Source organism: Polyodon spathula, chromosome 3 (genome assembly GCF_017654505.1).
Source record: "Polyodon spathula isolate WHYD16114869_AA chromosome 3, ASM1765450v1, whole genome shotgun sequence".
NCBI classification, from domain to species: Eukaryota; Metazoa; Chordata; class Actinopteri; order Acipenseriformes; family Polyodontidae; genus Polyodon; species Polyodon spathula.
In genome coordinates this window covers 11,681,294-11,696,336 of record NC_054536.1, presented here as the reverse complement: position 1 = coordinate 11,696,336, position 15,043 = coordinate 11,681,294, and the positions used below count along the sequence as shown (strand labels likewise).

At 35.7% G+C, this 15,043-nt stretch overlaps 1 protein-coding gene across 2 annotated transcripts in view; it reads right to left on the bottom strand.

The window, feature by feature from the left end:
* Positions 1-15,043, bottom strand: part of LOC121312722 (docking protein 6-like) — a 106,955-nt gene that overhangs the window by 38,562 nt on the left and 53,350 nt on the right. For both annotated transcript variants that reach the window (XM_041244432.1, XM_041244433.1), the window contains exons 3-4: positions 13,759-13,873; positions 2,463-2,582 (exon numbers count right to left, since the gene is read on the bottom strand). In XM_041244432.1, coding sequence (XP_041100366.1) covers positions 2,463-2,582; positions 13,759-13,873 — 235 coding nt within the window. The remainder of the gene's footprint in view (positions 1-2,462; positions 2,583-13,758; positions 13,874-15,043) is intronic.

Sequence of the window (15,043 nt, the reverse complement as noted above, 5' to 3'; positions counted from 1 at the left end):
TCCCCATGCTAGGTAACTTCCCACTGGCCTCGTTGTAATGATGAAGTTACAAGGAGCTTGGGTGTTTTTTGTATCCAATGACTCTTATTTATTGTGGCCAACAAGCACGCTGGAATTGTTATGCAGGAATCTGATGTTCAGTAAAGAAGAGTTCGTCTCAGTTCACCTTATTCACTGCTTCAGTCCTTGGTGACTAATATAGCCATTAAGAGAAGTTGCGCTCTTTTTTTCTGTTTCAATGTTAAATTTCACAGCTGAGTGAATGAGGATCAGTATTTTTTTTAATCGTCTGTTTCTTTGCCATGGGGCCAGATTGCAGAATTCGAATGGACATTTTATCCAAATGTTGGGTTTTTATGGCAATTCACTGGAGGGTTTATAAAAGTTGATGGATAAACATTGACAATTACAGAGCACAGGGGGAGTCCTTTGTAACACGTCCATTTCTAAAAGTCAGCAGATTAGTTTAGGCTTGTTAATTATCTTAAACCATGAAAACTTGATCTTCAGGCAGGGAACTCACATCTAAGTCTGCTTTTGTCTCACTAAGTCGACATGAGTACTGAGGTCTTCAAACACAAAAACAATGTGCTGGTTTAAGGTAGAATTAATATCCTCCACAGTGGTCATGACCCCACCCTGTTTATTTTTGGGCACCCTGTTCATGGCTCCACCAAGGAGAGAGACCTCCTAGTAAATTTGCTCTTGGGTCTTGGCAAACTAGCCATTTACAAGACCAGGAAGAGCAAGATTGCCAGGGAGGGTCTCTTTGATTGCAGAGCAATCTGGTCTGGTCCTGGGTTATTTAGGAGCATGCCAATGCAGAGTGTGCTGGTGACATGATGGCCTTTGTCAGTCAGCCAGTGGGCTCCATACCATCCTTTTTGATTCACTTTTAAAATTTAAAATTTAATTCAGAGTCCTTTCTTTTCTTTAAAATGTGTTAAATATGGCTGTATTAGCACCCTCTTTTTGAGGGTGCAAAATTGAATTTGTCTGCAAAAATAAAATAAAAAAATGATGAAACAAAACAAACCCCCCGACATAACGTTACGCAAATACAAAAAACAAAATACCAACATTACAGTTTTCCACTACATAATACATACCTCAGTCTGAATTCCGCAGGGACAGTAAAGGCTTTTGTTTTTTATAATTGGGGATCCAGTATACAGGCAGCCTATATGAGTTCTACAAATTCCTCAGTAGATGCTAATCCCTCCAGGCATTTTTCTAAGCTGGTTATGTAAGTCTTGATGTTAAGCCCCTTATTTGTCTTTTTGAACAAATTCAGCTTTTTTTTGCATGTTTTCATTCTTGTGAAACAAATCCTGACATATACATTGGTGCTGAGGTGGGTAGCCCACAGCGGTAATATAGGAGACCTCTAGCTCTAATTCCCAACTATGCTAATTTGTTACATTTTGGGGTACAAATATGAATTAATTGTTCTTCGTACCCTTAAGACTAACAACATGAATTGCATCTTAGCTTTCTGCTGAGGGACAGAAAACTCTAAGCTTAAAGCAATCAGCATCCAGTCACCAAACATGAATATAACAAACGTATAAAGGATAAAAAATACATTTCTATGTTTTGCAAAGGGACTAGTTATTATTTTTTATTACAAAAGGATGCATGTTTGTAAAATTTGTTTTTATTTATAGTAGCTTCCGTAATTTTGTATAAACAACTAAATTATAAAGAACCCGTACTTTATGAGTCACCTGCAAATGTCAATAATTTGAAATAATTAATAAATGGTATCACATAAACAAAATATTGAATGAAGAGGTCTCTAAACCCCTTGTATTGCATATATTTTTTCTATTGGTTCAAAGAAGCTTACCAGGGCTACTTTTAGCAGATCTCAGTGGTTAATGAAGAATTCCTTGATTCAGCCTTTAGTTACAGCAGAAAGTTGGGTGAGATTTCGTTGCAAATGACTGTTTAGGGCTTGTAAACATATGGTATGGCTTTCAAACGTATTGCCATGCAAAAACAACCTTACTTTTTAGTCAATTTGTATGGCTTTTTAGTGTGAGAAGGTGATTTATCCACCTTTTTTAGCCTTACCATGTTTTGGCAACACTCTTGCTATAGCATGAGGAATGATGAAATGTGTGTGTGCTACATCAAATTCTCACAACAATGGAGAGAGTTTCTAAACTGCATCTAAACCAAGCCATTGATATCACTTATACTGCACGGGGACAGCATTTCATAGACACATGTCAATATTTAATAAAAAGCATCACATTACCATTACAAATTCTGGAAAATAAATACAGACAATGGCTTGTACAACACTTGTGCAATACTTTAAGGTTTTACAGAAAGTTAGATTTGTCAGAGCTTTGAGAACAGAATTATACATTTGTTTTTATTATGATAATGTTATATAGTAATAATAAAGTCCATATGCAGTAATATTGTACAGGATAAACTCAATTCACACTTACCCTTTTGTTCTCTCTGCACGCCAGCTGCAAGTAGGTCAGGCTCTCCAAGGCTGATATCATTTAGTCTGGTGCCGAGACACTCCATGCAGAGCAGTTTGCACCATTCCTCTGCCTCCAGCTCTGAACAAAGATATTTAAAGGAGCCGACATGAACACGAAGTCAAAAAAGTTGATCAGACATTCGTCAGGTAGACATGTTAAGTGTTATTCAGTAAATTGCGACAGCTATTGAAATGCACTTCAGGACAGCAACTGAAGTGACTATAAGCGACCAGATTTTGAGAAACAGGTTTCATGAGTCAAGTTTGAAGTGAAGAAGATCAGCTATAGATCCTCAACTGAACCTACAGCACCAATGAGATGATTACTGCCTTGATCACCAGAACTGGCAGCCGTCATCTGTGGTCACCTGTTCTGTTCACTGAATTAAGATTTTATCTGTCTACAAAGTAACAGCATGTTTGAGTATGGAGATCCTGAGGAGAATGATTTGCTCAGTTCAACATTGTTGAATGTGACCATTTGAGGGAACTCAGTTATGGTGTAGGGAGGCATCTGCATTTGTGGTGGCATGGACTTTATTGTGCTTCCAGTGGGCATATTTCCAGCTCTACAGTTTTGGGTGTAAGACCATTTAATGGTGCAACTGAGTTTGTTTTGATGCAAAATAATGCCTGTTGTCATATCAGGGTTGTCAGGGGTTATCTTGAGCAGGGGACTATACAGTTTATGGATTGGCCAGCACTCTGACCTTACTCCCATAGAACACCTTTGGAGATCTTGTAGGGAATTGTGTTAGTCAGCGTTGTAAACCTCCATGTGACATCAGACATATCTAGATATATAAATTGAGATCCTCTGTGAAACAATCTAATTGTTAGATGAAATATTTAAAAATTAGGACATCCTGGGCCTATATCCCAAGTCAAACACAATGTATTACATGATGTTTGTATTCAATTAACACACCGCTAAGATTGTGTTAATCAATTCAAAACAAATAGTTATCCATGTTTGCTTTGCTTATTGGATTAACTTTTAATTTCTCCTATAGCTAAAAAGTTAATTCATTTGGGCCCTCAGTGAACATAAACTCTGAATACCCTCTGAAAAGACAGACAGGCCCTTAACTTTCTATAACTGACACACTTTTAACAACATTTGGATAATTAAGCTTACTAAATACAGTAGAACCCCAGAGCTAGTAAAACCAAACTTATGAACTGATCAGTCTTTCAAACCCCCACTTTCAAACTGAAGCATGCAATCTGCACAGACCAAATAAAAAGTAAAATGAAAAATTCAAGACCTATCTGTAATTTTGCATTAAAAGAACAAATTTCCTGAAAAGTACAGACATTTCTGTTTGCTTTTAAAAATAGTTTTTAACTGTACTTTTCTTTAAAACATTAACTGATAGCAAAATAAAGTATTTAACATAAATATATATTTAAAATATTTCTACTTCCCAACATCTAGCCACTAGCTTGTTTTTCTTCAAATTAATGTGCTTTGTGAAAGACACATCATTATAACAGTGCCTAATAAAGAAGCATTTCTCATGTTATAATAAATAAGGGTAAATTAATTTGGTTTTAAGGGTATTCAATACCACCATGAAATAGTGCCCTTTAAAAAATAGTGGCATAACTGAATGCCTTATTATTTGGATGCAGTGTATTTTATTGAAGTATTTTTTTTATGGACAAGTGCATGCTTTGGAATTTTAATAAGGGTAGGCAATATTCTTAACTGGGCCATGGCAAGCCAGGGTTTTGTCTAGTGACCTAATATTTTACAAACAGATGTAGCAGATGTAAAGTTAACAGTAAAACAGACAGTTATATACAGGTTTGAAATGGAAGAAAAGTATACCTTTCTATATAATATTACACACATATCATTATAAATATAAAATAAACATACCTCGTAATGCTGTGCTAGCATTACGTCCGATGTAAACCCCACAATTTTTTATACTAGATCATTATTTTCGAAACAACTGAATATGGCTGTTTTTTGCATTACAGCATTCAGATACTTCTGTTAGGTTTAAATTTCAACATTTCAGAAACAATTGTAAATAATAAAGTTGAGTCGTGTCACTTTGGACAGTGCTTTCATCACACATGATGTTGAGAAACAGTGGAGATAATGCTGATTTCAGGGTTCTACTAAAAAGGTAGCCACTAATTCTCAGTGTTGTTGGCAACAGTTTTTACATTACAGTGCAGTATTTGGAAGTCAGTAGAATTGGGGTTGATTTTTGTGGCAATTAGTAACTTAACTTTTGCCAAAAGGTGTAGGCAAGACCAATATCATTCTGTGCATCTTTTTGGCCTAAGTTTACAAATGCCAACATGCACCTAAAAGACTTGAAAACTGTACACATGAATACTTCAAAGCATGTTTCAGCTTGGAAAGTATTAAATGATCCTTCTCAGGGTCGGCTAACATTCAACAATGCATCAGGCCAAGATACAGCTGAAAATGCGGCTACAAAGTGCTAACATTGACAGCCTAGTCACTTTAACATACATTCCACAAGTGAAACACAGAAAGATCTTAAAACACATACTAAAAAGGTGGCTGTCATTGGGGAGAGCCCTTAATCGTTTGCTTCAGAAACTGCCTCTTCTGAAGCCATTTTTTAGTTCAGATGGCTGTGATGAAACTGCATAGACAGGGAAACCGAGGGGACCTTCTTTGTGACCTTACAGCTGAAATATCAAGCTGTACTTGACATTTTTGGCCTCCTTCCCTCCAGCGTTTGAATATTTCAATCTCCTTTTACAGTCTGAACATCCAGTACTGCATCAGATTTATCCTGCCAGTCATTGCTCTCAGTTTGTAAAGGTGGCTGTAATTGCATCAGAGGCATATTTGTTATATGTGAATTACGAGACTGTGGATAATCAGCTGGACGATGACAAGATTTTTGTTTTGCCAGTCATCAGCCATAATGATTACTTAACATCCTCAAGCCTTTGAAAGTTGTACTCTGAAGTAAAGGCATTTTATGCAAAATGTGAGAGGGGAGATCTGTGCTGGCTATTGGGCACATGCGTAATCCTACAGGAGGGGGGTCAGACGCCCTGTAGAACTTGTTTGCCAATCATGGAGATGACACATTAGAGGCTGGGTGAGGGTGTGTCGTGTGAATCTTTTTGGTTGGCTGGGAGGTGGGTCTCGTGGGAGCAGTCGATCAATAAAAATGATATTCTTTTATTCTTTCATGCTTGCCCTTGCAGAGTACAACACTGGAGACCTGGAGTAAATAAATTATGACAGTATCTGGAGCAAGCACAAGACAAGGCAGCCAGTTTTCTGATACTTCAGCAAACGGCAGTGATGGGCAGGCAAGCATGGCTGAAGACAAGAGCCAGTTTAGTTTATAAAGTATAATAGAGCGCCATTCGTTCTTGCGCCTCGCAGACTAGTGGAGGCTGCAAGACTCTGCTGGAAGCAGAACTTTTCTTTGTATTTTTATTATAGTGTTTGTTTTCTCTTTTTATTTCCCCTGTTGATTACGGGCTATTATTTCTGTAAATAAATGTGTATGAAGGTGATACCATGGCTGGTATATCCCTGGTGCCACCTCACTGGGGTATAAATAAATCCTGTGCGCCTGCGTGGTGTTTTCAAAGACACTTTCAAAGACTCCTGTGTGTTCAGTGAATCACCCACTTCCTCCCACAGTGTAACATAGCAAAAATAACTTGCCCTTGAATGACAAAATAATCAAAAGGTGCTATGTTCTTGGATCCTAACCAAAGGGAACTTTATGACATTGATAATATTGTAGAACTGATGACACAGTTCCCTGGAAACAACTGAGCTTGATCAACTGCACAGAGAATTTTGAAATATCAGCTTCTGGATATCCCAGAAGAGCAGGTGCAATTTGATTGCATTGACACATATTGGATCTCAAAATCAAAGAATCCTTTCACAGCTGATCTTAATTTCCCCCTACTTTTCACAGCTGCCAGGGCTGCTGTTCTTGTTTTGTCCCGTAGCATTGCAGATTCCAAAATAGTTTTAAGCATGGAAAGGAATTACAAAACTGAATTTCGCTCCTCGTTGTCTACTGAGAAGACACTCGCTTCAATATTGAAGTGCAAAGTAAACATGTTACGCAACCAAAGGTGACATGAACTGGAAATGTGTTTTGCTCAAGACTGAAATCTCCCTACAGTGTGTTAATCCATGAAGAGAAGCAATAAAGGTGAGATTGATGTATTAATTTAGTTATTTGTTTTTTTGCCATCATGTTTGTTTGCATGTATTTTAATGTAGCTGTAGGTTAAAGCAATACAACAGAGCTGCAAAACTAGGCCATGTGTAGAACAAAACATTTTATATGTAGGAATGATGTACACCCACCATCCTGATAATAGTTTTATCAGTCTGACCCAGAGTCCCTCAATGCTTTGCAAACAAATATGTTTTGTAAATAGAAACTATGGGGGCCGCTTAACCTTTTTATGGTTAGCAAGCTCGTCCCATCTCATTTAATTCACCTAGAATCACCTAGAATTTTAGGTTTGAGACTTAATTTAAAAAAAAAAAAAAAACATATGAATAGAATTTAGAACTTTTATTGAACATCATGTAGTCAAAGAAACTACACAATAATACAGCAAAAGTCTACCAGAAGCCATAATATTAATATAGTGTTTCATGGTAGATGTATAGAAGTATATGGAAAACTACAAAACAGTATGTCATTTAATATATTAACATAACCTATTTTAACTAAATTCATTCTACTTTATGAAGCAAAATGTGTTAATTCTATAGAGTGATGCAAAACTTTTGGCCATAGGTTATTCCCCATTATCAGTCGAACTCGTTCACCTTGTTCCGATCAGTTAAAACAATCATCTGTTTGTTAGGCTGCAATTAAGCTAGTACAGATTTGCACGGTTTCTAGTCCGCATTTTAGTTCACTTGATGTGGATTAAACCACTGGTACGCTGCATTTGACCCGTTCTGTCCTTGTCAGGTTCCCTTTAAATGTATTTTGTAAATTAGAGCAAAAGGAGTGGATTCCCAGACCATCGGAACATAAATTGTTTTATGTTACTTTCAAACACCAATACAGATCTTTTTTTTTTTTAAATGGGCTGACATTATTATTATTATTATTATTATTATTATTATTATTATTATTATTATTATTATTATTATAGTTGCTGTGGAATTATTGAAAGCTTTGCCCAAATTTACCATGTAAAAGTACATATATAAGATACTTTGATGATGTTAAGAATGTGCCAGTGTTTCTTATTCCTATATCCTACCCCTCCTGTAAAAAACACATAGATGTATCTCTCTAAATGTTACTGCTTTTAATATGCACAAGTATCATGGCTATACATGTATGCAACATACACACTTACTGCTAAAATTATATTAATATATCTTTTCTGAAGCATAATGTGGCACAAATAACATCATTGCATAACAATTTATGAATCACTACAGTTACTTTTAATTACAAATGCTGATTATCTTCCATAGCACAGCATGGTGCCATCTGGTGATCGAGCAACCCTGAAACAATATTTTGTAGACAGAAGAACAATGAGTTATAATAATATGGGAAAGCAATTTCCATTTAGGGTGTTATTTTTTAATACTGCCGCTCAGAAAAAAAAAAAAAAACCCATTATAAACATATTAGCATTGTTAATTTACTACTGTTTGGAAGACAATTGAGTCATTTATACAGTCTTCTGTTTCTATTAGAGCAGCACAATGTATACATGGTTCATAACGACCGGCCTATTGCCATTGATACTGTTGTGTTTTCATTAATTTTGCTTATTATTTTTGTAAGAAATTAAATAGGATAAGAACATGCAGACATTAATTTCATAAAATTACTAACTTTTAATGTTTTTAGTTTGGTACAGGAAGTATGGTTAAACTTATATTGAAACCGCAGTTAAATAATTACGAAAATTTCAGTAAAAAAAAAAAAAAACATGGTTTAGAAATGCCTGCGCAATATTCTCAAATGCTGAACCTAAGGCTATACTACACTTGTAAATAGATATGTCATATACTTTATCATGCTTACTTCAAGTTGGCAACACCAGCCCCAGGTTCACTAGTCAGACATATGATACGTTTTTTAGTTTTGCTCCACAGTTTTATTTATGTAGAGCGCTGTGTGCAAAGATAACACAAATGAAACACATCCCTGTGGACCACTTCACTCATTGGACATGATGCATCATGTGATTACTTAGCTCACGTTTCAGAACCCTTTAAGAAAATGTTTATGATGATAAGTAAACCTTCAGCCTTTTCAGTGCCACTCTAAATGTGAGTTTGGTGGTGACTTTCATTAGGATAAAAGGATTGAAGGATAAAATCAAAACATGTATTTTATTAAGTCAGTAATTTCCTATTGCCCTTTCAATGTCAAGCAAAATTGAAACTGGGAAATGCACTTACTGCCTAAAATAAAACAAACAAGCTACAAACTAAATACATTTATTTTGGACAAATAAGAAGTGATAGGATATACTGCATATTGCTTTATTAACAAATTGCTAGAATTCATAAACAACCTCCATGGACCAATTACTTTCTCCCCTTTTGCCTTTATTGTTTCCCTGAGGGCATCATTTTCTGTTGTTGTTTTGATGAGACTTGCTTATGGTCGCCATGGTAACAGAAGAAATGCAGCAGGCTTGAAAAGGGCTTGACATCAAGAGGCACCAAGGCACCTCAAAACTGTTAAGCCTGTGCCCAAAATGTGCCAGTACAAGGGATCATGGGAGGGACATTTATAATCAGACTCTGCTTAAAATAAAAAGGCTGGCTCCCCAATGAAGGCTAATGAGCTACATATGTGCAAGTCGTAGCACCCCCTTGTTTCACTACAATAAATCTAGGGTAGATCTCTGTACTAATATTGGCATTTTTATTATAAATCAGAAATGGAATTTTAAGAGAAGCGACTGTGCCTTCTTATTCTCAGCACCAAAAAATATATAGTTCATGATTTATAAATGAAATTTCCCAACATCCATTTGAATTGTTACAGCAGATGAAAAGCCTGGGGTTTATGAGATCTGTAGACCATGCGCACTAAATTAGTAATGAAAAGATGACAAACAAAGCACCATGGCAGTACTGAAGACTGTGCATGGAACTGAGGGAAATGAATAAATAAACAAAGCATGCTTGGTGTGGGGATGTAATGAATGTCAAGGAAGAACCCATATCACTGTGCTTTCAGATGTAACAGTGGGAGGTAGATTCTGTATTTTGTAAACCCACATGTTGAAAGTCACATTGAAAATAATGACATAACAGCAGCAAGTGCAGACGTTCACTTTGTTCAGCCTATGATTACCACCTGCGACTTCTTACATTGCTTTGTTTAACCTTACCAGTATGAAGCAGCTATACCCTGCAGAGTAGAACAGGTTTTTTTTTTTCTTTTTAAAATACAAGTAATATTCCCTGTAATCAAGGACATTGATATATTAGCAACTACATTTTTATGCCTTATGATATTCAGAAATGTGTCTGCCTTCTAGGTATAATTGTAGGCAAAGCAAGGGCCCATTTAAAAAACGTATGATGCAACTTGTCAAACCAGAGTCAAGAAAACCTTTATAACATTTAACTGGAACACAGTGGAGACTGTATAAGAATGGCTGCAATCAATCACAGAGAATGAACGGACTGGTATATGACAGACAATAAACGGCATGTCATTTTTGTACAGCAAGGGTATGGTAGCTGTAAATTAAATGCAAATTGTAACACAACTTGTATAAATGATATACATAATTAAAACACACCATAATTTCAAAAGTTAAAAGGATTTAGTATTAATGATGACAAGGCACATCGCATTAAAGATTATTTTTGAAAAGCTTGATGCCGTCTGTACTGCTAATGTTGGAAAAGTTACATACAGTAAGGTTAACATAACAATTGATCAGAGTCATATTTTAAAAAGTTAACATAAAATACATCAACTCCAATTTCTATTAATTCAAAGTGTATTTATTCTTATTTACTGTTTGATTTGTGTGTGTTTACTTCAACAGGTGCTGCTTTCATTCTTCATATTCATTATTATATTAAATTAACATGTATTGGTATCTCAGGCCATGGCTATAACAAACTTACTAAACTCTCCAAACGTTATGCCAACATTTTATTTTCTTAAGCACATGAACCATGATATAGTAAATTAGTGCTGTAAACTGTAAATCTGTTGTCAGTTACAAGATGGGCAATGCTGGATAAAGGTATGTAAAAGCTACAAGCATAATCTAAACAGAGAGATAAACAGAGAGGGTATCTCTATTTTTCCTATTTAATGAAGTACAGTATTCAATTAGCCATGAACCTAGTGGCAACATTTCAAGAAAACTACTGGACTGCACGTGAGTGATCATTTCAGTGCTAGAAGCAGAAGAGACACATTCATTTTCAAAATCAGTATATAGTGTACCTGCATTTACCTATGTTAAATACTCTTGATGTATTTATTCTTTTACACAACTACAATGGAAATATCTGCAAACTTAAATCTGTAAATGTGAAAGGTACAATGCAGGCACTGTGCTGTAAATTTTGGAAGCACATGTGTGGGTTGTGTTAGAAATATGAGTTCGATATTGCAGTGAAATGTAATACAGTAATCTATTGTGTATTTGACTGTGGTGGGGCCAGAGTAAGGGCGGATATGAAAAAGTTGGTTAAATGAATCCTGTTTTAAATACCATTCACAGCTGTAACAATGACTACATTCACACAACTATTGTTTTGAGATGCAGCTTTTATTAAGGAGCACCCCTAAATCCCTTGTTTAGAAAGATACAGGGTATTAACTGCTTGACTGGGAAGCTGTCTGCCACGTGGATACATTCATTCACTGCTGAGTGCCCAGGCAGGAGATAGAGGGGTTGAAGTTGATAGGATCTATTTACATATCAACACACTGATCAGCTCAAGAGCCACTACCAGCAACGGCAATACACTGAGCACATACAGCACAGTGTACAAAAACTTTGGTTGGATCTAGTCTCTGAATTAATCTTCTCTGTTCAATAATAAACTAAGGTTGCTGAAGAGCTTGATCATGGAGGATAAACAGTTAGGGTAGATATGTGACAGGCGGATACGCGACTGATTACTGTATTATTTTGCACACCTCCATTCATGTGAAACTTTCGGCATACTATTGACAAGGTTTTTCATAATATTATTACATTTTATTAAGAAGAGTTTCTGTAATGAAAAGTTTGAGCACTCTCCTCTCCCCAGATTCCTTGAAATGAAACATTTGTTTGTCCATCCTACACCGTACTGTGAGTTTACAGCATGAGGAAAACAATATTGTACTGACTCAGTTCCCCCACAGCTAGCAAAAGGACAGTTTAACCACAGGCTTGTCCTTGTGAGTCTCCTCCTCACCCTGACATCTGTGAGCACTAGAGGGTGTGTTTAAAAAGACCATACACAAACTACATTTTAAAACTGGTTCTCAGCAAAAACATTTTTCATAGCAATCCAAATGACTATCATGTTTCTTTTATATAATGCTTTTAAATGTATTTTTGAAAACAGTGCTTTTACACTAATGTCGTTAGTATTAATGTTTTACAGAACCCCTCTGCAGTGTTTACAAGAAACACATTACCCTGCTGTATCACGTACTGTCTATACTATATTACATATTGTAGTATTTGTTTTCAAACTATTCCAGATTGTTTTAATATTTTGTATTCACATATCGTAGGTAAATACATCTGAGCTTTTTAAAAAAATTTTTTTTTTTTTTTAAACTTTTACTTCGCAAGGCAAAATATTTTATTTTCTTCTTCTAAACGTAGCAGTGTGTCCAGTTCACACTCAACCAGCGGCAATACTGGTCCTCTGATTGAAAGGAGTGGTGTAGTCAGGGTGTGGAAACAGAAAACCAGAACAGTTGTTGGGAGACTGTGATACAGTACAATCCTTCCTTTTTTATTTCTCCTGGTGAGAACTCTTCCGAGTAACTGTTGAGAAATATCATGCACATTTGATTTATGACCCACGACGTGCGATCAAATATTTCAGAAGAGCCGGCAATATACTTACAAATATAACGCTGCAATACAGACAATGTGGGACACAGCAAAGGTAACATAATGTGTTTCTTGTAAACTTTTCAGGGTGTTCTTTAAGACTTTAAGGGGGAAATAAGAGCTGTTTTGAAGAATTGTTCTAGAATACTTTACTGCTCAACACAGCGTGTGTTCATATAGAAGACTATAATATAGCAATAATGTCACTATTTGGGTGCGATGATACAATTGGCACAGACGGCAAAATGCCTGAAAATAGTAACATTTTAATTAACATGTTTGAGAACAATAGGTTTGGATCCAAAAATGACGTTAATAATGTTTAATTATTTTTTATTCATGGGTTAATTAATCCGGAGCCAAAAATACTACAAAAACTTTACAATATCATTGTAAAAGGAGGTCGGAATCAATTTACACATATTTTGATAATGGCTCTCAGCCACCCAGGTGACAGTCAACATTTAAAATAAAATAAAATAAAATAAAATAAATCGGCTGTGATTCCAACAGTGATACCACAGCAGGCTAGTGTTTCACACAAGTTACAGAGGCTTCAGGTTTATTGGTAGCTGTGGAGAGATTTCTCAGCTATGTCTCTTCAATGCAGTCTGCCACCTCTTTCTTGATGCAGATTATGCTTTGTTTTCCCTTGTGGCAAATAAAGGAGCACTACCAGGTGCTAATGATGCTTCACCAGGATTATGGTACATTTTTGTTTACTAAGGATTGACATGCTTGGAAAAGTTTAAGAATGTTATTTGATAATAATTACATTTCTTTTGGTACTTACAGCTCCCTTGAGAAACAAAACAAATATCAAAAGGTAGCTGTAATATATGCTGCTATAGAGCATTCTCCTCAGAACTGGCCTTCAGTTTCACATTTAACACCAGGAGTATCATTTAGTTTTTTTTCATAATACTGTCTGTACAGTATCAAGTGCCTTTCTAAAGCTGCAGTCCAATCATGATCATCCGAAATGCCCAATTTAAACAATTTTTGAAAATCTGTCTGTAATTCTCAAGTGATTTCAATTGCTAGGAGGTAGAATTGGGCTGAGCTACATTATAAACAGTTCTTTATATACAGTAGATGTTTTACAAAACCCTCTTTCTTGCTTAATTTCCAGCACATAACCCTAATATATACACTGAAGCTCTTAAAGAACTATAGTAATTGCTTACCTGACTCACAGGCAAATGTCTTTGACGTCTCATCATAGAAGATGATTGCCACGGCATGTTTCTTTGTCTCCCGGGGCAGCCTGGTAATGTTCTTGGTGGTATGCAGCTCAGTTATCTAGAAATTAAGACAGCAAATGGTGTTGTATAAATTAACTGTGATGTTTCTCAATAATATAATTTCTATTTAGTTTCTAAAAAAAAGTGCCTCTTCAGTATGAAGTGGTATGCATACACAGCTTAGACTTTTAATTCCAATATGCAACTTGCTAATTTTGTGAGGGAAAGAAAATCTCATTTTTTGTAAAGCTCTTGGCCCAAAGGTTCCAAAGTAAAATACTGTTTTAATGTAAAGCATAACTTTGTTTTTCCATTAAGGGGTGTCACTGTACAGTAACATATTTAATGTAGACTGTTGTTGGATGTTAAGCTTTACACAATATCCACAACTTATAACTAAAACTAAAACAAATGTTTTCTAAGACTTTACCTGTTGAACAGGTTAATTTGTATGTCTTGAATGGTGCAGACATTATAATAACATTTTTAGACAGAATATAGGAATCATGCAATACTATTTCTGGGCCAAGAACCTCATTTAAACACAACTGAAAGGTAATCATTTTAAGTTTTTATCAACTTTGAACACCGCCATAACAAAAAAAAACTGGTTTTCTATCACTTGCTGGTTTGAGGTGATGTGCTGTATGTCAATAAAATCAATCCCAGTAATTGTTAAGTATGGTTCATAAGAACATGAGAACATTTTCAAATGAGAGGAGGCCTTTGGTCCATCTGGGTTTGTCAAAGACATATTTTATTAGTGTTTCAATACAAGGCTTAAATCACCCGGGGTGAGGGGCAGCAACACGATTTATAAAGAGTTAAAGGCCAGAGGCATTTAGATCCCTCATTGTTTTGATCAGGGGTGTCACACTCCAGTCCTCAAGGGCTGCAGGTTCTTCTGGTTTTCATTCCAATTTAATCTCTCAATTAACTTAATTGATCTAGTTGTTTGTTCAAATGGACATATTTAATATTTTTTCAAGGCCTTTTAGAATTGATGATTTTTAAAAAATGCACTTGATTCAAGGAACACAACCTATAAAACATTCTGAGTCCTGGAGAGAAGTGTCAAGGCTAGATGTTTTGTGTTGTACACAAAAAATACGTTTGACGGTTTATAATCGGGTTCCTTGGTAACACATTAGAAAAGGATTTACAAATAAAGCACCTCCTCTTCCCCCATATTCAGAAACACCTGACTGATTCTATAGATCTTTGAATG